Here is a 25,202-nt window from a genome sequence, read left to right as displayed (position 1 = left end):
CCCTGAAGCCCATATTTAACTCGTTTTCTTATTTCAAGCTGAGAGTGTGCCTGGGGCAGCCTTTGGGCTGTGGAGGACAGGCAGCCCTGGAGCAGGCGACGTGTCTGGCCCTCCTCTCTTACCCCTTCCGGGGTGCTGATGCTGCCAGCGACTCTCATTTGGGCTGGAGATAGCTGCTTTCCAGCTTTATGGAAAGTTAACTAAGTTCCAGTTCAGGAGGATGTGGAGGGCTTGCATCAAGCCCTTGCACACCTGGAGGGACTTTGCTGCCACATGGCCTGAGCCCACCCTGGCCCCCCAGGGTGGGCAGGAATCACTGGAACATGCTGTAGGTGGTGATGCTGCTCTGCAGGGAGACATTTCCAGCTGCTGCCGAAAGGCAACACTAGACATTGCTTCCTTTGTGTCAATTCAGACATAGCAGATATTTGAATAAGCAAAAAATTCCTGAAATGTACTTTAGGAGCTTTATTTGTGATAGCTTTAGTTCATGTTCCTGATGCAGATGAGCTTGCCATCACTGCTCCGTGTCCCTTTTTGTCAAGAAAAAAAGGAGTGGAGCGCTGCTGAGGGGACCTACAAGCTGCTACCCTGAGTCCTGCGCGGGGCAGAAAGTTGTGTGAGGTGCAGCACAGGGTGTCCCAGCGCAGCTTGGAGGCAGGGCTGCGCTGATGTGTCTCAGCCCTGGAGCTGCCTTGGCACCAGCTCAAACCCACAGCAGAAATTCATGCTGCTCTGAGCAGTTAGGCAGAAGAGAGCTGGAAATTACACTAATATTAGTTAGCGTAACTGTAAGGTAAAAGCTGTCTAGTACTAATTTGATGCTGCACTGACATTTTTCCTTCAAACTCTCTGCAGTCCCAGCCTCCCAGTGGACACTCCCAAATGTCCCAGTGGACATTTACTATGCCAACTGCAAGTTGTGCTGAAATGCTTGAGACTGTCTGCTGACTTTGTGATCTGAACAGATTGCCACCAGAGGCTGCGAAGAGACCAAGAGCGTAGCCTTGGTGACTCAAGTGGTGTCGATGCAGTTTCCCAAACAAGCTCCTCACACTGTTTGGGTGACAGCCTGTTTTATCTTGGTGTTCAATGTGTGTTTGTGTTCCTTTTCCCCCTCTCCAGCTATGGGAGACGTCCATTTAGCTGCGCTGATTTCCTGGGGTGACATCAGAACTGTTTACTTCGAATTTTACAGAAACTCAGCATCACTGAGTCATTGCACATTCATCTGCTCTTCAGACAATTTGAAAGATCAACAGAGATGCCCGTGATCACAGTGAGAATCTCCTCTCATCTGGAAAGGAAAAAAAAGCAGTCTTTTTTTTTCTTTCTCTTTTGTTGACTAGTATTTTATGGATTTGAGGAACAACCAAAATCATAACAGTTAACAGGGGATAATTAGCCCGGACATGACAAGGCTGTTCTGCATGATGACAGATACACTTACCTAGAATCCCAGCTGCAGTCCGTTTGCCAGTCCCGCGTCAGAGAGGTTTTTCTCCGGTTTAATACAGTCCCGAGTGAGACCAGAGTGGAACTGGGCATGCGCCTTCTGGAAAGCCCAGCCGATGTAAACTTGTACGCTGTATGCATGAACCTTGTGTTCTTTACTTTCCACGTGTAAGGGATAAACAACATAGTGTAGTAGAAATTAGCATGCAGGAGTAAGAAATATAGGTTTTTTTGTGACAGGATTTCAAGCTTTGGAAGGCAACTATTTGACACAAACAAGGATTATATTTTTTTTTTTTTAACCTTACGTGTTTATAATCTCAGTATACAGATTGTATATATGTAAACATTTGATAATGTCAAAAATAGCTGTTATACATAAGTGTATTTTGCCAAATGCCTAAAGAAACAGTCATGACTAACATCATCACACTTCAAATTTTCTAGTATTACAAGCAGACAACTTTGGAAATACAGAAAGTACAGTACTGTAAAACCGTGTCTCTCAGAAACTGGTGTTTGACCAAAATCTATACTATCTTTTCAGTATCTTATACTGTCTTGACAATCTCAATTGTATCGTAGACTGCAGAAACCAGTACAGCAGCATTTTGTCTTAAATCATCATAAAAGGAACGAGCCAAAATCGGTTGTTCAGTGAGATGACCAGGGTATCCTCTCACAGGTGTCATCAAGAATGATTCGGCAGATGACAGAGACAGTCTTTCAGTAATGTGCAGTCCAAGCTTGCTGGACATTTGGGAATACTTCGAAGTAGTCAGTTCAGGATGTGGTGATGTGAAGTCCTTCTGGTGAGAGTTGCTGTGTATTTTTGATAGAGCATTTCAGACATTGTTTGAGATGGCAAGGTATAGCTTATACAAGAAGCATAACAATTTCACTGCACTAGATAATAACATTGCTGGGCAAGGGGCCAGTTTCACTGCTGTCTTTTAGTTTTTATTTGTTACTGGAATCGCCTTTACTGTGTGCTTGAATGCTATGCTTGCTGCCCCTGAAGCCCTCTTGACAATTTTTGGGGCCTTAAACTGAGTACAAGGGAGTTTAGCCTAAAAAAATGGGGGGAGGGACACGATGAATGAACCCTTTACCATGGAGATGTTAATCTTGTGTATAAGTGGATTATTAGATTCCTAACACCTGAGACTTCTAAAGGTTGTTGTAAAATAAATGTCTTTTGATTGGAAATTTTCAGTCAGTAAGAAACTGGACCATATTAAATTAGTTTATAATTCTCCAACTTTCCAAAATTGACTAATTCTTAGCTTCATGTTGTACCATTGCAGAATAAAACACCTGATTCTGTGTGGTGCAGTTGAATACCTTGCCCAGCGGCCATATGATCAATTAGATATTATTGTGATGGGAACATCTACGTGTTTCTGAATCTTCTACCTCTTTCATGTATTTCCTTTAATAAGTGAACCCAACACTTGCAGCCTTTTAATATATTTTTTTAACTTTTAAGTCTCTCGATAAAGTCAAATATATGTAAGATTAAATTAAGAAATGTCTAAAGATGTCAGCAACTATAAAGTATGTAAGATTTTTAGAAGAACTATATTTTATGATTAGGCTGTGTGTCGGATTATGACAAAATATTGGCCTTGGACTTCAAATTATTTTCCTTCGTAGTCAACAGGTTCTGGTAAGTATTTTGAAGAAAGACAAATATGAGTGAGTGCAAGTGGATGGAGACGGACCATCTAGAAGGAGCTAGTTGCTTGTAATGGCTTTAGGAAAAGATTCTGCACTTTCGTGAAGAGTAAATATCTGTCAGCACTGAAGAGTTTTTTTTGCAAAGATTTACTTTTGAGTGTAGGTATCTGGATTAAAGCTGGTTGGTAGCATATAGCTCATGAAATTAGGGCCTGAGCCATAATCACTTGAAATCAGTGTCTTTCATTGATTTCACTGGACTTTGAGCAGGACCCTCAAGGAGCTCACCCACATTAGGACATGATGCTAACTTGATAGCCGCTGTGTTACTCTGTCACCTGGAAGCTGTTTTTCCCTCCCGTGTTAGTATCTTGTCTTTAGTAACTGGACTGTTCATCATGTGCCTTTTATGGTATTTTGTTTGGATACAAACTAGCATGTAATTTTGAATAATCCAGTTAGATTTCTGTGCATATTGTATGTTTACCGCTGTTTACTCTTCCCTTTCCATTTTGCCTTCTCAAGAAGCAGCAAGATTTGGCAGACTGAACTGGATATAACGTACTGGTTCTTTGTGTAATGGTCATAGCTTCTTGTTTTGCAAACAAATGGCTCTCCTGACTGTATTTTCAATGTAGTATGTACTTTCAGCTTCACTCTTGTTTTGGCATAATTCTTTTGTAGCATATGATGATACAGTTATGTGTGTAGTGTAACTCTAGCAGTTACTTTCACATTTGGAGATACGTAGTGGCTGGAAGTCTAGTTATGAGCACTATGTTTAAGTTAAATAAATAACTGACTTTCACTTTGATGGTCTAAAGTGAGAACATCACAGGACTTGGGTTTTTTGCAAAATTCTTCTGCAGAGAATTTTGCATCAGGTTGGTGACTTGGAGACCTTGTCATTGCCCAAAACCTGAACTGGCAGGGCTGTGAGCCTCCAAAGGCAGAGCAAGTCAAAGAGAAAAGTTGTTTGCTTACATTCTGTGGGTTCCTACTTCTAAAATGTAGTTTGTGTGTTGGAAAGCTGCCAGATTCATAACCTTGAAGATTGCAAATATTTTTATCCACTGTAGTTAGTTGCACTGGCAATAGCAATATAAATTGCCGCATAATACCTCATTCAGTCTAAAATAGAGTACTTGTATTGTCAGTAAGATCCCTTAGTCATTTTGACTCATTGAGACTCGTGCTTTTATTTTGCTTTTATTTTTATTTTAATTTTAGTAAATGAACTAGTTATTGCAAGCTATGCTGTAAATGCATGTTGAAGTGGGGAGGTTATCACTTCTTCTCAATACATTACAGGTAATTGTCCATATGAGCATTGGACCTGCAGGATCAGGGTTATGTATTTCAACATGTGGGAGAAGAATCTTGTATAATTTAAAAGAAAATTAATATGACTAACTGATGGAGACTGGAAAATAGAGATCGTATCCAAATAATACTGCTGCACAATAATTCCATGGTTTAACAAGTAAAAATATACCTGCTAATTCTGAATTTTTTGACATAAGAACTTCAGTAATCAGACTTTTGGTGAACATACTCAGGCGTTTACCAGAAATGGTTGTGATTGATAATTTACATATAATTTTGTTATATTTATATAAGTAGTTTTATAGAGGTTGTTCATTTTATACAGCCTATCTCTGCCTAAGTTGTGAACTTAAGACACTACTTGCCAGTTATCTGATTTGAAGTGTGACTTGACTTTGAAGACAGCTACTTCCAAATGACTTGAGAGTTTTGTTCCTGGTTTATGAGCTGTTGAACCTGCTAAGCTGATGTACTCATTAGATGATTTTGATTGTGCTAATGAACAAAAGGACCTTTGGGTTATGGCCTGAATTAAATTCACAAAGAAATTGTGTCAATAGCTAGTGTACTGAAGTCCTCTTACCCGAATCCATGTTGCTGGTTTTTAAATGAACTGAGTGGTCTCGTCAACACTAATGTGACAACCAGAGCTAAGAATAGGTACATACACTATTACAGCCATGCATATACTGCAGATTCTGACCAAATTTGCAGTTATTTCATTGCTTTATGAATAGGATAGGATGTAACATGAAACGACGACGAGACTCCGTAATCCAATGGGATAACAGGTTAGCTCTTAGGACTTGCTCTGTCATCGAATCCCATACTTAGCTGTTGTAAGCAAACTTACCAAACTCCAGTCTGAAACTCAGCAACCTCCTCTTCTCTTCTGTCCCCTTTCCACTCCTACTGAAAAGCATTTCCATGAATGATAATTACATCCACTAACAGCCTCTTGTGTTGGGTGGCTAGGATTGAAAACCTGCTAAGTTAGTCACCTTTGCACACAATGGCCTGGATAAGGTCTTTCCAGTGCTGTTAATACATCTTTTACTCTTGCTACAGTGTAGGTCATGGAGCCTCATGTCTCTTGTGCAATTTGCACTGGTAAAACCATTTAGTGGCTCAGTCATCTTGTGTCTTTCTCACCCTTCAGCATTGCTGAAGGCTAAGCCTCCTTAATCACCGAGTCTGTGAACCTAGAAGTTGTCCTGTGTCTTGTTTCTCTTGCTCCAAGTCTGAAGATCATCCATTTCTTTCTCCAAGTTATTTGAGTATCTGTAATCTTTAGCAGACTGTTTGGGCCACTGTTATCAACCACAGTGGGAGGTTATAATTCACCTCACTTTTAAAGCACTTGAGCATTCTGGGCTCTGAAGCCATTTTTTTTGCCCAGAATGGATTATCTGTCAGACTGCTGAGCTGCTGACCCACTACTTGCATGGCTTCCAAACCATAAAACATTTATCCGCAATATGGGATTTGACTTAGATCAGTTTTCTTGAAGACAAATATGAATAAACTGCACGCATGTACAGCTTGTCTTCATGTGACTGCATGGCGGGGTAATGTTGTGATGTGCACATAACCATTAGGCTAACAGAGCAAGAAAAAAAGAGAACAGTGAAACTGATTGTGTTAACATAGTTACAATACAGTAGGGCTGTTAAATGTGATTTCACCAGAAACAGGAAATGAAGCAATACCTCCTGTCATCTACACTAAAAAACTCCTTTGACCCGAGTATTTTCCAAGTCAGCTTATGAAAAACATTTCTGGTGCCTCAAGTATGGATGCTGATGTAAACTAAAGCTTTGGGAACAGTAGCTTGTACACCCAGCACGTGGTATCTTGTCATGACAAAAAGTTTTCTGCAACTATTTAGAAAAGCACTACAACAGTCAACATTAAAATGTTATCTCAGCCAAGTAACAAAAACAAGCAGTAAAAATAAGTTCAGAACACAGAAATGTGGTCGTTTGCCCACACTTGAAAAACTTTGTACCTGGCTCACCTAGCCAGGGCTGGTGGTTTTAGTTCTCTAAAATCCAAGCTACACCAGTTTCAAAATCACTTTAGCTAAGCTAGTTTTAAACTGTTTAAAAACTTCTGCTATGTAGACAGGCCGTAATTGCAATGTAACTCAGAATGAGATGAGGAACATTGGGGAAAGTAAGCGCAGAGCAGTTAAAAAACCCCACATTTTTCTAAGGGAGAAGTATAGGTGTCTTACACTATTTTTAATTACTAGTGCATAATTAGAGCATAAAATGTCAAAGCAACAAGCTATTTTTTTTTTTTCTGTTTCTGTATTCCTCTGAATAAAAAAAATTAAAGTTTTGGTTAAAACTAATCTTAACATGAGGCCTTAAGACCTTATATATTCTAACTTTAGCATGGAGAGTCTATTTTTACAACCACATTAAAAATTCTGTATATAGGCCTGACTGACCTTGTAAGTATAGTGGTGCTAGCAGCTAATCATGCAATAGTCTAAGGCTCAGTATAACAGTAAATGCCGATTTATTTTGATTATTGGTACAAGGACTCCTGCTCACTGCCTGTGTAGAGACTGCGTATTTTAGGCTTGGAAATACAGTCCAGAACATATTCAAACTGTGAATATATAACCTGATTTTTTCTTTTCTTAAGGGTAAAGATATATTACAATAGGTAGTGTTTTATATAGAATACAGTACTTATTTTTATTGTTGCATAAATGCAAAATATTTTTTTCAGAATAGTAAAGCATTACAGAATTTTTATCTGCTGGAGAAAACACTATTTACAGTATGACCAATTCCTTCAGTAAAGCTTTTGGGGTGGTAGATACCAATTGGCCCTACCAGCTTCATTTTGTGCTAATGTTTATCTGTCTTCGGCTGTAAAAAAGCTATCTATCTATTTTTTCACTCATACTAGCCCTTATTGGTGAAACATTTAGAGAGGCAAGGAGAACCATGTTTCACCACTGGGGCTGGGCTAGTATTGGCAAAAACAACCAACCAATCATCGACATCATATTGCTGTCTTTGCAGTTAAAATCCTTTAAAAAATCATACCTGATGTAATAGAAATGTAAGATTTTGACAAACACCAAAATGAAGCATTGCCATTTACAACTTTCTAGCTTTGACTGTGATATTTTGTCATAAACATTACAGGCACTGGGCTGTTGAACTGAATGAATCTGGCTTTCGTGTAGCTAAACAAAATGTTGCTTTTTATAAAATCAAATCATTGTAATTTGGGGTTCTAAATTCCTGCTCACTTTTAATAACAGCATCACAGTATCCACTTCTATGAGAGTATTTAATACAAATGCCTGTGGTTTTCAATGTTACTAATATATTGTAACATCAGTAAAGTGACTTTCAATGACAGACTGTTGTGTGTATTTTGTTCCCGTAAGTCCTTGTACTCAGCACTTTCTGTTTTATAGGTCTCTGTAAAAAAAAAAGACGATGCGTGCATAGGAAAAAAAGGCTAATGGCTAATAATAGAATACAGATGCTATTTTTAATAGAATACAGATGTTATTTTTCCAGTACCAGGGTTGAAAATGATCCTGTGAGCTTCACAGCCTTTGTCTTAGGGTCCTGCTGTTCTCAAGGCAAATCTAAAATTACTGTTCCTTAGGCTTGCATGTCTGAGGGCAACCTAGAAAAAATATATCTACATTCTAAACTATGCCCAATTGTTTGCACAAAGGTCAAGAGCCATCACCCCACTTAGTAGCATACAAACATCGTTCCCAGTATGCCTTTTGGGAAGGAGAAACCCTTAATTCTGTTTCTCTAACCATAAACCCTACAACTGTTTTTCTAAAGCAGGTAACTTGCATATTCAAATTGCCTACTGAATTTACTCTTAATGGGGAAGAAATTTTCGCATAGGTTTCAGATGGCTTTTTTTTACCTAGACAACAAATTCTGTAGTCACTCCTTAGCAACCCTATGTATTATTTTATTTTATGTTTAAACATGAAAGGTGATTTATCCTATCAGCCCCTGTGAATACCATGGATTTTTGAAATGCTTATGGAGAACAAAAACCAATTCTTTCTTGGGTAAGCTGGAATTTTTTTCTGGTTTTGGACTAATTTGTTTGCCAGTTTTCTCCGTTTTGTGTTTACAAGAAGATCCCTAAAGAAAACCGTATTGGTTCACACTGTTGTTCTTGCAGCATTTCCCTGCTTAGTAGCTGGCTGGTGCCAAAATAGTAATTCAGCCTGGGGAAATAAATTGAGAAAGACTTGGCCTGTTTTTATTGGTCCTCCTCTTCCATTGCTCCAGACAGCTGTTATTCGTCTCATTAAAAAAAAAGCAAATGCCCTCCCCCCCCCCAAAAAAAAACCCCTACAAGTATGCAAAGTAAGCTGAACACATTTTTCAAGCCAAGCTTTTATTTGTAGGCACAATTTTACTCCCACATATTATTTCATTATAATTCTCATGATTTATTGCATAACTTCATACCTCTATAGGAGTGTGGAACTTCTGGGGGGAAGGGTCTCATCATTTAGTAAGTTACACTTATATAGCAAGAATGTTATATTCGTTATTGCCTGATATTTTCTTTCATTAGTAGTTTCAGGCCTGTGGTGGGTGGAGAATTGGAAGAGCAAAAGCAAAAAAAAAAAAAGCAAATCAAGGTAAACCAGATTAATAAGTAAAGGAAAAAAAAGGCGGGGGGGAAAAAAAAGCCATGCAAAGGCAATCACTCACCACCTCCCACCAGCAGACCAATGCCCAACCAGTCCCCAAGCAACAGCTGCTTTGGAGAGACTTATGCACCCCTGCCCCAGGTTTATTGCTGAGCATGGTGTCATGTGACATGGAATATCCCTGTGGTCCATTCGGGTCAGCTGTCCCCGCTGTGTTCCCTCCCAGCCTCCTGCCCACCCTCAGCCGACTCACTGGGGTCGCAGAGCGAGAAGCAGAGAAGACCTTGATGCTGTGCAAGCACTGCTCAGCAACAGCTAACGCACTGGTATGTTATCAACGCTGTTTTAGTCATAGATCTCAAACATGGCACCCTATGGGCTGCTGTAATGAAAATTAATTCCATCCCAGCCAAACCCAATACAAGACCAGAAACACAATCAAGCAAAAGTATGAGAAAAATGTCGTGTGGGTAATGAGCATTTTGGTAAAGATGTCATCCTTTTTTAGGGTAAAATTAACAGTGTAAGGATGAATATTGTATTTATGCAAAATGGCTTCATACTCAATAACTAACTTCATCAGCTGTCAGAATTTGAACTACAGCAGAACTGATGCTGACTCCTTCAGTCAGGCAAACCTTTATGGACTTTAGGCATTATGTCAGAAATGCTTTCTGTAGCATTCCATGTCTGTTTCCCAACTTTATGTGCAACAGGACAATGCACAATTATCAGAATGTGGAAGTATTATCATGTCTAATAGTTTAAAATTCATTTTTGAGGGCAGAAAGAGAACTAGTTTCTGAAATGAAACTAGAAGCAATATGCAAAGGATTCTGAATTTCAGTAGAAAGTACTAGTTGCGTCTTTAGGTGAGACCAGCCAGCTTTGACTTTACAGCCCAGAAACTAAAGACCTAGATTTTATAATATTCTTAGCAAGCTAGGGTATAAAATATTATCTTCAGGCAAGATTTCTGCTGTGAGGATTATTTCAGTTGTTTGTCCAGTGACATATACACATATGTATCTATATATACACATGCATGTATAGTTTTGCTTTCATTCCTTAGTGCAAAGGCTCCTCCCCAAAAGTGCTCTAAACCACTAATACAAGAAATATATTCCTTTTAATGTTCTTCTGTCATTCTTTGCCTTTACAAGGCTAGCAAAAGAACATCTATCATCACTCTCCTCTGTGGTAAGCAGAAGTGACCAAAATTAACAAAAGTTTCATTAACTTATTTAATTGCAAAAAATTTTGAACTACCTCCAGTTATGCTGCTCCCTCTTCCCATACAATGTCAATCTTCCCCTCAAAAAAAAAAAAAAAAAAAAAAAAATCAACCAAAAAACCCCACCAAACAAAAACCCTTTTTTTTTTTTCCCCTGAAAAATCTCAGGCAAAAAAGTCTTGCCTTTCTGCATCTGCTTTCATGTAAATTCTACAGCGTTGGTAATTACTGCCGTGATCTGCAATAGTAATCTGGCCCTTGTATGTTAGTTGGCACACAGAGGCAGGACAGGCTACTTGTTAGGGTTTAAAGGGCTGGAGAGAGAAACATCACTTCACATGTTAACTGAAGTCTGGCAGCTTAGAAGTTCATTGTTAAAGGGAAAGTGAATGTATAAACTGACACAGCGTAGTTTTTGTATGTTTAAAAGTGTTTTATATAGTGACACAAACAGAGCAAGAATCCTACTGGAACAAAAGCCCCCTACAGAAGAGCACACTGCTGGAAGAGTTCTCTGCTATGTTTTGTCGCATCCCTTAAATTCTAACAGGTAGTCTTACACTCAGTGCATGGTGTTACGGACTTCATCTTGAAAATACCTAGCTGTCAAAGTAAGCAACTTAAGCTTACTGATGTTCTAACAGACCAGCGTAAAATGATCATTCCAAAAGCTCTTTCAGTTTGTACATGTGTCTTATGCTGTCAAAGACAAAAGAATATGTATCATCTTATGTCATACACATGATACTGTTTAAGACAAAAATAGGTAAGTTGCACTCCAGGAACTGGCTTTAGTGAATCACAGGGAAAATGTAAACATACTACAGAAAAACTTACTATCTGCATAATTTGAGTTATATATCATGAATTGCAAGTTTATGAAAATAAAAACATCTTTAATAGTCACAGGTTGAAAGTTAAAGATGACAGTACATTAGTAGTTTATAGTTACTGTCAAAACTAAAAAAATGCAAGTGTGTAAAGCGATACCTTCATAAAATATGTCATTTCCAATATTGAGAGACACAATCATTGGAAGTTTGGCAAATCAAAACACAAACTGGAATGTTAATTGTGATCATCCATGGCTTGCTTCCTTTTGATTTAGACGCTCATAACACACTGTATGAACTGAAAAAAGAATAATCACCTATTAGATGTATGGTAGAGAACAAGTTTCCACTTTTTCTCCTGAAATACCCATTGTCACTACCCTTTTCTGACAACAAATTCAGTCCATGAACAACAAAGCTTTGAAACTATATATGAAAAATAGTTCATAGTTAATTAAAACAAAGCACCTCCTTAATATTAACAAAAAACCTCCCAGGAATACTTGAATCTAGTGTTCTTCTCCTGCACAGATGTGGCCAGGAAGCCAAGACCTACAAGCCTTACTGAGTGTGATTTGTGTCTGTCCCCACCACATCTCCCACAACCCTTCCTGGGAAAAATGCCTACCAAGCCTTAAAACGAAAGAAGAAAAAAAGAGTCACAGAAAGTGACATTAGCAAGCCACGTAGCCTCTTAGATCTTCTTGAACCATGCTGGTAGGAAGTCCAGACAAAAGTACACAACAACATTCTATAGAACTCTATAAAATATGTGAAAACTTTTTGAGACAATACTCAACAAAACCCAGAACCTTTGTGCAATCAGGTAAGACCATAACCGTAGGGAAGAGGGGCACAAAATCAAATCATTACTGCTTGTCTTCAGTTTTAAGTTTTTCTTTAGTTTTACCCTGTAACTTTAACTGATTCCTTAAAGTTCACTTACATCATCATACTGGAAATTCACAAAACCCTGCTGAGATGTATCCCTTCTTCTAAAACATTCTGCAAAAATGCATTAAGAAAACAAAATGGAAATCAGGTAAGAAGAATTACAGTTAATCAATTTTTTAAAAATGCACTGTACTTTCATTAAATTCCCCACGTCACATGAATGAGAACTCATGAAGAACACTGCAATTCATTCCAAGACTTAATTTCCCATTATTCATTTTCATATCTCTCATATACAACCCTTTATGTTCTGTTGATAAATACAGTTTCCCAATTTTGACAGGTAACTTCTAGTCTCTGGAATAAATGCTGCATTAGTTTTAAGTTCATTTTTCAATGGGGACTTAAAAAATCATAATCTGTAATTGTGCCAGTTCTGCCTGTAAACTCTGTTGAAAGAAACCTATTTTGTGTTACATAAAGGTTGATCTTGAGATAACTAAGTAATCAGATTTTATTAAATAAAAATATATTATGGGGATGACAGTAACAAGGCTGTAAGCCAGCATACCAGTGAGAGCTCTGAGTTTCACACAGCAGGCAATGTAATCATCAAATGTAATCTTTCCACGAGTGCTGTATCGCCTTGTGATTGCAGTCACTGCCTGTGGACTCAGTCTAAATCCTATTTGAAAATAATAAGTCTATATTGAAAAGACAGGTAAGTTAACAGAATCTAACACATTTTTAATTGGAAATACTGTGTGTCAGTTACTGCACGATGATAAGTGGTACTGGAAAATGCTATAAATCAATGCCAGAAGCAAGAACATTTCACAACTTACCCATGTTCATCAAGGCTTTCTCCAGTTCTTGACGATCCACTGTACCACTTCTATCGTTGTCAAAACTTACAAAGTGTTGCTTCCAGCCATTGACCACAGCCCAGAGTTCTTTAAACTCATTAAATCCCAGCGTGCCAGACATATCCCTCTGATTCCAAAGCTAAGAAAAACATTTCATAACTTAAAAAAATTTTAAAAAGCCCTCTCTTCAATGGAAATTTGTATTTTGATTATCTGTATTTAAAACTTTCTCGAAGGTCAATATTAACAATGTTTTACTATTATTAATTTTTCTGGTACAAAACTAACTACAGCATCCCACAGCACAGAGATACTACCAACCAAAACCAACGGTCAGAGAACTTGCTTTCCCCACTTTTCTCAGTGAAGCCTCATAAAACTATTTGTTCTTTGTAAATTTAACTTAGTTCACACACTTCTCTTTTACCTGCCACAGTGTAATTGTTACCAATAAAATGCATATCCGAAATAAAGAGAGATGCCAAATGTAATATCAGTTCTCTCACATTCTAAGTGGTTTGTTCAAGGTCTAAGTCTTCCATAGGCCCTACTGCTGAATGCCATATACCATCTCATTAGATACTCAAACCTGATTCATTCAAGGAACAGGATTTAGGGGGACTTAGATTGTATTCAGGCTGTGAAGTACAAACGCTTGATTCATTAGGAAGTACATCCACAACGTTGTCCAATTTCAAAAGCACAACAAGCAATTCACACAAAACTCTATTCTGCGCTGCCAGACCTGACCCTTCATACATTCAACAGACAAACAGTCCCTGAGGCCTTGAGGGATACCACTTGTTGTAAGATCAGTCACCGAGAGCCTCATTTATTAGAATTATTATTTCATCCAGTAAAATGAATGAGAACGGAATTTTGTAGTTCCCCAATTATAAGTATTATGATCATTATCAAGTAAGAGCTGAATAGAAATTACAAAGCATTTCCCAAATTTAGGCACCCTCTCATCTTCACTTACGTAATGCAAGCATTACATTTACATTTCAGAGTAAAGGATACATCCAGCATTGAGATCATGAGTCTGCAAGTCTCTAAGTTGAAAGCTGTTTAAATTAGAAAAAGGAAAAATGAGTTACATTAAAAGAATGATTTTCAGTTTTGTCTAAATGTAACATTTTAAATTGCTTTTTATTATATACTGATAATATAATATATAAAATATTATATAATTGCTTCAACTGTATACAGCCATACCATATTTTGATCCCAGTAAGAGCTTTTAATCATTACTTGTTAGAAAAACTGACAGCAGACAATGTGGAGGCAATGCAAGTTATATTTAAAATTTATTTGCTTTTATCTCTAGCCATAAAGATTTTGGGTTTCAGTCAAAGTGGAAATTTATATTTCACCACAGATACCACTTGAGGAAGCCAGTTTTACTCATAAAAGCTCGATTTTGTAAATTCAACACTAGGTATCCTGACAGAGGAGTTCTGCCACAGAATTTTTTGGTCAATATCAAAGCTCAATTTAAAAACAAAGCAAAACACCTTTTTAAGAACTGTCTGTCCATTACAAAACAAAACACTTCTCCAACTCCACTGCCCAGCAGTGGGGAACTAAGGAGGCTGAGAAGCGAAGTCTTCTACACACAGAAATGAATACAGAGAATTTAGGTTTCAAAGTAGTCCATATGGAAAGAAAGCCATGCAAATAAAAAATCCCAACTCTTCAGAAGGCACAACAAAACAAGCGTTTTCTAGTAGATGGCATAAGAATTAGTGTGCTTTAGGGTTGGGGGTTTTTTGGTTTATTTAAATCATTAACTTACGTTTATATGCTCCTGCAATCCCTGACTGGGTGAGACATCTCTGTAGCTCATCAGCATCTATTTGTCCATCCTTTCAATAACAGAAGATGTATCAGCTATTGTTTTAATTCCCTCCCCCAGGTTGGTTATTCCCAGTACCCACTCCCTTTTCAGTGGCATTAAATTAGTTACCCCTTCAAAAAACAACTGATTACCTGTCTGCTATATGACAGAAACTGCCTTTTATAACCCATACCTGTAAGGATGTTTCTTTAGTCGATATTTTTGCACTATGTATTAGCTTTCCCATCTAATGATGTACTAAAAAATGAACAGGATTGGCAGATTTGCTCTAAACTTAACTGTCACAAATCTAAAAAAACCCTGTTTTTTTCGGAATAGTGAGTTGTTAGCAGAAACAAAAGCAGAAAGCAAAGAACTTTGAAAGACAAACAAAACAAACCCAGAAAAGATACCTATCTGCATCGTTTGGAAAATGACTCACTTCCAATACATCCTGCTCGCAGCCAAACAGAGAAAGCAACTGCCAAGTCACGGAAAGCAATGAGCTGTCAAAAGTGGAGCTGGAATTCTAGGTCACATTCCTCACACACCCAACATGAAGTTCGGTTCACAGAGGGTTTGAGTATAATTTAACCTCATTCGAGGATGGAACATTGTATCTGTAGATATAAAAAATGATGCGACTTTTGTAAAGCATTAAATAGGGAAAAGAGAGTTGCTTTGTGTTTGAAACAAATTTATTTGCCTGAGCATTTTCCTGGTGATTTTAAATCCAGTAAGCATTTTTTTCTTCTTTTTTTAAGAACAGAGATATGCTACTAAATGGCATGGTGGGAATGGCACAGCCAGGTAACTTTCAGAAATGAAGTATCATTATTTATAGGACAAATAGTAGTTAATATGTTAAGTGATATTTGACAAGGTCTGAAAAAAAGATCAACAATGTTTTGATTTTATGTAAAATTAATGGCAGCTAAACCCAAAATTTCTTCCATCAGTCAAACTATACAGATGTATTTAAAACTTTACATTCACAGGAAAATTTAAAAAAATAAATTTGAAATAGCCATGCATATTAAACAGCAAATCTCCTCAAAGCCCTTGTGCCTTCTGAAACAAAGGCAGGATCTGCATAACTTTAAACTAGGCAGGAAGACAGAAAAGCACGATCTGCAATCACGATTAACATTACCAAAAAGATGCTTGTTTTTTTTTTTGTTTTAAGCAGAACTTAAGCCGTTAAACTCGTCAAGGCGTAGGGGCTTTGCGAACAGACTAAAAAAATGAAATTATTACTTCCTACAAAGACTGACTCAATTGATTTAATAAAGATTTGAAACAATACTTTTGACTTTCTTCTGTAAACAAAGAAAACTAATTCCTCAAATCTAAGACAAGATCTCTGTTGTAAACTACTTCAAAGCTCAGAGATAACTTTATATATTATATAGGCATAAAAACAACACAGAGAGCAGCAAACCATAGCCAAAACCTTTATTAATTCTACAATAAGTACTTATGGAAAACTGTGAGATGTGGCTTTTTACAGGATGGCTGGATGGCTGTAAAAGCAACTGATTATTTATCTGTTCCATTTCACTGTCTCTTTACAGGGTTTTTACTTCTGCACAGCCACTGGTCTCTGAACCAGACTCTTCCAATTCCAAGGATAAAATTTCAAAAGCTACCCTGTTTATTTCAATAAGGAATGACTTTTACAAAGAAAAAGCATTTGAGAGTACTAACTTACGTACACTTAAGCGCTAACTTGATCATACCCATTAGCTCCCTGGTTCCCCAGCTTTTGGTAACCATGCCTCACTTGAGAAGCCTGGGGACTGTCTATGCTTTGCCGAGGTCCAGCTCCTGCCACCTCTTCTCCACAGGGCTGCATCCTGTTTGCTGGTACCTCCCTTTCTCTTTACAATAGGAGCTTACTCATGTTTCCAGCATCAGTTACTGGCTCCACTGCTGATTCCTGGCACACATCCAGGTGACACCTGGATGCAGAGGCACCTCAGCTGGCAGGCAAATTGTCAGCACGTTCAGCAGCAGAATTTAGCTTGGGCTCCACCTTACGAGAGAGGCGTGCCTCACTACACGTAGGTCATTCCACTGTTCTCCTTTACTACAAAAATACATGGTCTACATATTTTCATAAGCAATGTTAAAGAAGTAATATATAGACTGTAAGATGCATTATTGATTGAAAAGAATAATGTAGAGAACAAAAATAACACAAATTACAGTCTTAAACTGGGAATTTAAACATCAGCTAATACTGCTGAATTCAAACTTCCATGTTGTGGGTATGTCTACCTGTGGATAACAGATCCAGGAGCAGAGTTTTAGATTTAGACACACCCTAGAAGTGTGCAATAAATAGCTATACCTATGGCAAACAAAGACAGAACCTCAGCTCAATAAACCTTACTTATTTGCTCCTAAACTTTTTAATACAGTTCAAGAACTACTTATTTCTAGTAACACCCATAATCATACAAAAACAATATATGCCACAAAATTACAGGAAAGAAATTAAAAATGCAGTGCAGAATGACAGGGAGGAAAAAAAGAAAGGCCTAAATGAAAGCTGTAAATGCCTTTTCCTCTAAAAGAATAATCACTCTATCTTACCAGCAAACCCAGATATGGGCACAACTCAAGACTGCTTTTCCATTTGTGAGTCTACGAAGTCTATTAAGATCATGTAATGATCCCTTTCTTATCAGCATTTCCTGCTCTTAGCCAGGCCCTCTCCACAGCCCACAATTCCCATTGCTTCCATCTTCTTTCTCCTGAAACTGACAGCATACACCAACCCAGAGTGGAGCCACTAGTTAGTTACATTTCATGTAACTATATAGTCCCTGCATATACTTACATTGGAAATACAGCGCGTACATACATACATGTATATATACATGTATGCATTTACACACACCTATGCACACTATGTAGAAACTAACAGCATTATTCAAACTGTATAGTTACTGTGTATACAGCTACATGGTACAGCTATACAGCTACACATAGCAAATAGGCTAGGTAAAACCTTTTTTTTTTTTTAAACTTGAAACAATCGTTTTCTTCTCTGCAAATGTTAGGCATTCCTCTTTCCAAAAGCTAATGTAGAAATTATTCCCCAGGAAAAAAAGAAATCGAAGACATAAATATCATTTTATAAGTTTACCTGCCCTGCTACTGCAGCAAAATAACCATACAAAGGATCCTGAGCTTGTCCAGGGAATGTTGGTCCTCCTGGAGCTCCTCCATACTTTAGAGATCAAGAAGAAAATTAATTTTAAATCAATGATTCAGTTAAGAAACTGCTGTACTTAGGAATCAACTTGTGTTTTTATATACACACCATGCAAAAAAGTCAAACCAACCAAAAAAGAAATTCCTTAAAAACCCACGTCACAATCGTGGTATTGATACACTCATTTATTATAATTTAAGCAGATCAGTGCAAAATCTTGCTCAGGAGCAATCCACTGACCTAGATACAGTATGGTGCATCTCAACAAGGTTGAATTTTGGTCTACTAAAAGCTGAAAATGGGGTACAGAAAATAAGATGACTCAGGCACTGCAGATTTTTCTTTGCACTTCAAAGAAGTTGAGCAAGACAGATCTCTAGGGAAAATACTTGGAAGAATATGCATTAAGCATGGAAATTTTTAAATAAAATGGATTCTTAAGTGAAAATCACGGAATGACATAAATTAATCCCGTTTGACTGAGTTGAACCGATAATCTGTGTAACAGAGCCTGTCCCCATCTTTCGCCGAGACCAGAACATGCCTTTTGGGGAGCTGGCCAGAGTCTGGTCAGGCGCACCTCGCTCTCCGAGGCCGCTCGGGTGTGTACCGGCCCCGTGAAGCACAGACAGCTTTACACCAGGTACCGGATACAAGACCCGGGGGATCGCGCATGGGCAGACCCGGGGCGCGACACCCGCCGCAGTGACCGTCGCCCACCGGCAGCACCTGCCGCGCAGATGCCGACTCTCCCGCGGGCGGAGCCCCGGGCCGGCCCCAGCAGCCCTCCCGCGGAGGAGCGGCGGGAGGGCCGGGCACAGCCCCGCCTAACGCGGCTCCCATCGCTTCCCCTTCGCGAGCCGGAAAGCCGACGCCTGCCCGCCCCGGCGAAGCGTCCCCCGCGCCTCAGAGAGCCCGCGAAGCCGCGCGTGCCTGCGCCACAGGGCCGAGAGCGGCGCCCCACCAACTCCGCCGGACAGCCCGCGGCCGGGCAGGGCCACAACGGGCCGGCAGGGGGCCGAGGCCGGCGCGGGGCCGAGGCCGCCGCCCCTCACCGAGGGCGGGACGGCCCGGAGGGCGCCTCAGGTCCCCGGCAGTGCGTGGGGAGCGGGGGAAGGCAGGGAAGGGGCTACGCCGCCCCAGGCGCCATCGCCCTCGCATCAGCCAGTCTGCCCCGCCGCCCTGGCGGCCCCGAGCCCGGGCGCAGCGCGGCTGCGCCCCGACAGCCCTCACCGCCCGGGCTCAGCCCGTCGCCAAGCCCCGCTCACCCCGCCCTGGTAGAAGCCGCCGCCGGGCACCGGCTGCCCGGGAAACGCCATCTTCAGCTGGCACCCGCCCCGGCCTCGTCCGGGCGCAACCACCCGGCCACGAAGCGGGGACCGCGACCGGCCGCGGGCTCCGGAAAGGCCCGAGGCTGGAAGCTCTGGCACCCGCCCGAGGCAAGCGGCTGCCTCCAGTCACCGGGACAGCCGGGAGCTGAAGGACCACCCCCTTACAGCCCCTCCCCCCCCCATCGGGGTGGTACAGGCCGCCGGCCGGAGGCGGCTTTTCCTCCTCACAGCGACTGGGCGGCGCGGCGGTGCCGCCGGGCTCGCCCGTGTGGGAGGGGTGGGTTGGCCGCTTCCCCGTCCCTTGCGTTTACCGTCGCTGCCGATGCTGGCAGGGCGCAGGCGGGCACAGCCGCGGGCGCTGGAGGCTGCGGCGTCAGGCGAGGGGCCAGTGGAGGCGAAGGGGAGCGGTTCAGCTGGCTTGTGGGCTGTCCCTGCCAGCAGCTGCCGGGCACACGCGGGAGGCAGCGCCCGCGGTAACCGCCGCGCGGCTGGGACGGAGCGGCCGCGGGGAGCCCGGAGGCCCGGCGCTGCTGCGGCCCGCCCGCAGCGCCGGCCCGGCAGCGGCGAGGTCCCCGGCACACCCCGGGGATGGCCGCTCCCCTGGCAGCCGCAGTCTGTGTCGCGCTGTGACCCACTGCGGCGCTTGGCAAGCCCTGAAGATGTTCACCGGTGAATCGCCTGTGTTGATCTCAAATTATTTTTAAATCGCCCATCTGTGACTGAGAAAAAGGCCATAAAGCCCATACACTCAGTAGTTCGTGCGTATATATCACGTATATCACAGAAGGCATCATTATGTTAAACATGTCCTCCTCCTTTTTTTGGTACTAGAGCTTTCTCTTCAAAGTCTAACAGCTGCCTCTGGTCCCAAAGACAGAGAAAATAGATAAGCTGCACAATTTTATCTTGGATTTGTAGGTCCAAATTCTTCTGGAGCAGGAACGAGGGGAGAATGCCAGTGTCCCGCTGGTGGTACGAAAGCTCTTTCGTGCTGGCTCCCACCAGCAGTGCTCAGCCTGAGGCTGCTCTGGTTTTGGAGATTAGCTGGAGGAGTCTCAGCTTTGATTCAACAGCCTCCTCCAGGCTGGAGGAACTCACTGGTATGACCCGTGTTTTAGTCCTACTCACTCTTTGTTCGCTTCAGTACCCCAGGAAACAACGACAGCTGAAATGGACACAGCTTGGGCTGAGCTGGACTGTCTATTTGCAAGTTTCAAACTTCCTCATGTTGAGAGGTATTTAAATAAGCTGCAAGAGGATGAGAAATAATTTGCTAGAGTCTGTATGATTGAAACAAAGCTACTGATGGAGACTGTGCAGGGTAAATGGTCTGCTGTCAAAAGTCTGAAAGCATAACATTTTCTTTTCTGTTTGTAAGCAAAATTTCTGAAGAACTTTATAAATTAGTGTAGGACCTTATTAATTTGACCATGCTAATTTATAGTAAACTTTTCATTAAGAGTGAGTCACCCTTCTTAGCTTCTAAGTCATCCAGTAAACAGGGCTTTGAGACAATATCTACATAGCATATTGTCCTGGTTTGGCCTAAACCAGGCCAATTTTCCTTTCAGCGATTTTTACTTTCAGCTAAGTCTCTTCTAAGTAACTGCACTTTCTGAAACTAACTGCATGTTTTGCAGACAGTGTCTGCTTCCAGGACTGATAACGCTCGAAGTTTGTAGTTATCACTGAGGCACCGGTAGGGATATTATGTAGAAAGGCTCTTGCTGTACTTAGTCTTGAGAAACCAAGGTCACTGCTGAATTCCTCACTGCTTACGAGTGAAGAGCCGAAGGGGGGTCGCACCTGCAGGGAGGAGTGGACAGGGCAGGTGACCCAAAATTGACCAACGAAGGTATTCCATCCCATACACGTTATTCTCAGTATAAAGCGGGGGGATCACGAGGGTCTCGGCCCCCTGCCCTCCTTCTTCTGCCCCTTCTCTTTTGCCTGCGCCCTTTTGCCTTCCGCCTCGCCTTGCTGCTTCTGCTGTGTTTGGGTGCTGCTGCTGCTTCGGGCTGCTTCTGCAGCTTGAGCCTTTGGCCAGTGTCCAAGGAGGACTCTGTCCTTTTTCCTGCTGCCCCCGATCCTGATCCGTGCATCCCTGAATCCAGCTCTCGACCGTTGCTGGGCCCAGCCTGGGCCTTCCCGGAGCCTGCCCTGCAGTGCCGGTGGTGACATGGCCAACATTGGGGGAGCTCGATCTTGGTTTCGTATATATATTTGTATATATTTGACTATTCCAATATTATTATTATACTCTTTTTCATTATTATAGTTTATTAAAACTGTTTTAACTTTCCAACCCGTAAGTCTCTGTCCTGGTTTGGCCCAAACCAGGCCAATTAGTCTTAGAGAAACCAAGGTCACTGCTAAATTCCTCACTGCTTACGAGTGAAGAGCCGAAGGGGGGTTGCACCTGCAGGGAGGAGCAGACAGGGCAGGTGACCCAAGATTGACCAACAAGGTATTCCATCCCATACACGTCATTCTCACTTTCCTATTTATCACTAACCCACTGCCTCCTGGTGGTGGGGCCCAGGAGGGAGGGGCCCTCCTGTCTCCCACTGATTGGTACCAGCTTTGCCAATTCTCCAGTTAAAAGCCTGCAGGTGTGATGGCAGGGGGAGCTACTGCGTTCTCCCCTCTGCCTGTGCTGGGGGAGCAACTCTGCCTGAGGAGGATTTCCAAGCTCTTGATCTTGGTTTTGTATATATTTGATTATTTCTATTATTATTATTATTATACTCTTTTTCATTATTATAGTTTATTAAAGCTGTTTTAACTTTCCAACCCATAAGTCTCTCTCCCTTTTCCCTTTCCCTTTGGGTGGGGGGGAGAGGGTTAACAGAGAGCGTCTGCCACCTGGTTAATAGCTGGCCCAGCTTTAAACCGTGACAGATTTATTGGCACCCAACGTGGGGCTCGAGAGAAGCTCCAACAGGTTGCTCTGATAAGTTGAATCCTGGCTCTGGTGGGAGGAGACACAGAGAGCTCAGCTAAGAGATTATCAGATTTCTTCCTTTGAGATTTATGAGAGGTTGGAAATTAAAACAGATAGTGAAGATGATGATGTCATTTTTGAATGCTGTGTTATTTCCTCTTTTTATAGAGTTTCTTTCACATTTGAGTATTGCAGTGATGCCTTACCTGCCGTGGGCACTGTGTTATTGCTTGCTTCTTATGAATGTTTACATGCCGTTTAGCAGTGGGCGCTGGTCGAAATGTATTGTTTTGGTATGGGGTTTGATACTGATTTATGCTGTGATAAACTGGGCAGTTAATATTCCGATCTCTTATCTCTATGACACAATGATGGGCAGCTTTAATCGCGAATCGGTAGCAGCGACTTTATCTGCATGCTCCAGGCGTCCTTTAACTGATTCTGTTAATGATTACACTTCCAGTTTTACTTCGGGAAATAGTATCTTCTCCTTTTCTGCTAAGCTGATTCCACTAGATTTTGCGAAGTTAGGATGGTGCTGTCTAGGTGGCATGTTTTTATTTTCGGTTGTCCTGAATGTGTTTCTGATGTGGGATAAGATTAAATATCAGTGCAGGGACAGGTGTAGGTGTTATGCAGCCACCTCAGATCCTACAGTGTGTGCTGCTGCTACAGCCACTAAACCCACTGAAACCTTGGCAGCCTGCACCACAGCTGCTACACCCCCCAAGATGGCCACTGCAGCTACTCAGACTCTCAGCACTCCCACAACAGCCACTGCATCTACTCAGACCCCAGCATCTATCGAATCTGTACCAATTGCTCCTGTAACCAGGAAGAAATACCAAAAGAAATCAGCTCGTAAAGAGAAGGATGATGACTCAGAGCCTTCTAAGGCAGAGCCATCATATGACCCAGGTGAGGGCCCTTCTCAGGCAGAGTTAGGGCCTGACACAGATGGGGGTTTCCTTAATCATCCTTTTAAAGCAGACCCATCACAGAAGAAAGGTCCTTCTAAAGCAGAACTATCACAAGAGGAGGACTCGGACATAGTGATAACCTACCACTCCTTATCCCTGAAGGACCTGAGAAATATAAGGAAAGACTTCAGCCGTTATGACGGTGAGCCTATTATTACCTGGTTGCTCCGATGCTGGGATAATGGGGCAGACAGCATGCAATTAGATGGCAGAGAAGCCAGACAGTTGGGATCCCTGTCCAGAGATGGTGGTATTGATAAGGCGCTTGCAAGAAGGTCAAATGCTATCAGTCTCTGGAGGCGACTCTTGTCAGCTGTAAAGAGCAGGTATCCCTATAAAGATGATGTTCTGAGCCACCTAAGCAAATGGACCACTATAGAAAAAGGTATTACCTACCTTAGAGAACTAGCTGTGCAAGAGATCATTTATAGACACCCACGGGAAGTTGTAGATCCTGTAGATCCTGATGAAGTGGAATGCAACCGATCCATGTTCCGGAAGGTTGTGAAGAATGCTCCACCGACATATACCCATACATTGTCAATATTAGTATGGGGAGAAGATGATATGGCACGTTCTGTGGGTAAAATGGCTAACTGTATGCGACAGTATGAAGATAGTATTTCTTGCCCACTGCAGGCACGCATCTCGGCTGTGGAAAAACTGACAAAGGAAAACAAGGACTCATTTAAACAACTGTCAGACAAACTGTCCAGGATCGAGACTAAACTTGACTCTCTACCTACACAGGCGTGCGTTACAGCTGTTAGGAGAAAACGCTCTCCTACAGGACCAGCTCAAAGGAAACGGAGCACATCACGAGGTATCCTGTGGTTTGCCCTGCGTGGTTATGGGGAGGACATGAGCAGATGGCATGGACAACCTACCAGTACTCTACAGGCACGAGTACGTGAGTTGCAAGCTAAAAGAAATGCCAGAGAGAATTTTCCTAGGAGGATGGCTGCTCCAGTTACCAGTGAGCAGGACCCCAGTCAGGGTAGATGGGCCTCAAATCCCTTTTTCCCAAGTGTGAATAGGAGAAATGAAGGTCCAGTCCCTGTGAGCAGCACGAATCCATTTCTTAATTAGGGGGGCCCTGCCTCCAGCCAGGTGGAGGAGAGGGACAACCGAGTTTATTGGACTGTGTGGATTCGATGGCCTGGCACATCAAAACCACAAAGGTATTGAGCCCTGGTAGACACTGGTGCACAGTGCACCCTAATGCCATCGGATCATAAAGGGGCAGAATCTATCAGTATTTCAGGAGTAACAGGAGGATCTCAAGTGTTATCTGTATTGGAGGCCGAAGTGAGCCTAACTAAAAATGAATGGAAAAAGCACCCCATTGTGACTGGCCCAGATGCTCCGTGCATCCTTGGCATAGACTACCTTAAGAGAGGGTATTTTAAGGATCCAAAAGGATATAGATGGGCCTTTGGTATAGCAGCTGTAGAGACTGAGGACATTAAACAGCTGTTTACCTTGCCTGGCCTCTCAGAAGATCCTTCTGTTGTGGGGTTGCTGAAGGTTGAAGAACAACAGGTGCCAATTGCTACTACCACGGTGCACCGACGACAATATCGCACCAATCGAGACTCCCTGATCCCCATTCATAAACTTATTAGACAATTAGAAAATCAAGGAGTGATTGGCAAGACTCACTCACCCTTTAATAGCCCTATATGGCCAGTGCGAAAGTCTGATGGAGAATGGAGATTAACTGTGGACTATCGTGGCCTAAATGAAGTTACACCACCGCTGAGTGCTGCTGTGCCAGACATGCTAGAACTTCAATACGAACTGGAGTCAAAGGCAGCCAAGTGGTACGCCACCATAGACATTGCTAACGCATTTTTCTCTATTCCTTTGGCACCAAAGTGCAGGCCAGAGTTTGCTTTTACCTGGAGAGGTATCCAGTATACCTGGA

General features: G+C 41.7%; 2 protein-coding genes across 3 annotated transcripts in view; one reads left to right on the top strand and one right to left on the bottom strand.

Annotated features, from left to right (window-relative positions):
- ADAM22 (ADAM metallopeptidase domain 22) overlaps nucleotides 1-1,709 on the top strand; it is a 144,494-nt gene extending 142,785 nt beyond the window's left edge. The window contains exon 33 of the mRNA XM_068404432.1: nucleotides 1,126-1,709. Coding sequence (XP_068260533.1) covers nucleotides 1,126-1,146 — 21 coding nt within the window. The 3' untranslated portion in view covers nucleotides 1,147-1,709. The remainder of the gene's footprint in view (nucleotides 1-1,125) is intronic.
- A 7,140-nt stretch (nucleotides 1,710-8,849) lies between these two features.
- SRI (sorcin) lies at nucleotides 8,850-19,436 on the bottom strand. 2 transcript variants are annotated; one of them, XM_068404724.1, is made up of 8 exons: nucleotides 19,289-19,436; nucleotides 17,952-18,035; nucleotides 14,756-14,825; nucleotides 13,981-14,024; nucleotides 12,937-13,084; nucleotides 12,663-12,776; nucleotides 12,144-12,202; nucleotides 8,850-11,495 (listed from the first exon to the last, which is right to left on the bottom strand). In XM_068404724.1, the coding sequence occupies exons 1-8, from the start codon at nucleotides 19,337-19,339 to the stop codon at nucleotides 11,469-11,471; spliced, it is 597 nt and encodes a 198-aa protein (XP_068260825.1). In that variant the 5' UTR covers nucleotides 19,340-19,436; the 3' UTR covers nucleotides 8,850-11,468. The 2 variants fall into 2 exon arrangements, with proteins under 2 accessions (XP_068260825.1, XP_068260826.1); XM_068404725.1 differs by lacking the exons at nucleotides 17,952-18,035; nucleotides 19,289-19,436 and adding an exon at nucleotides 15,240-15,335.
- Nucleotides 19,437-25,202: the final 5,766 nt, after the last annotated feature.

Source organism: Nyctibius grandis, chromosome 7 (assembly GCF_013368605.1).
Source record: "Nyctibius grandis isolate bNycGra1 chromosome 7, bNycGra1.pri, whole genome shotgun sequence".
NCBI classification, from domain to species: domain Eukaryota; kingdom Metazoa; phylum Chordata; class Aves; order Nyctibiiformes; family Nyctibiidae; genus Nyctibius; species Nyctibius grandis.
The sequence above is the reverse complement of the archived record's forward strand: the minus strand, read 5'-3'. Positions and strand labels throughout refer to the sequence as shown.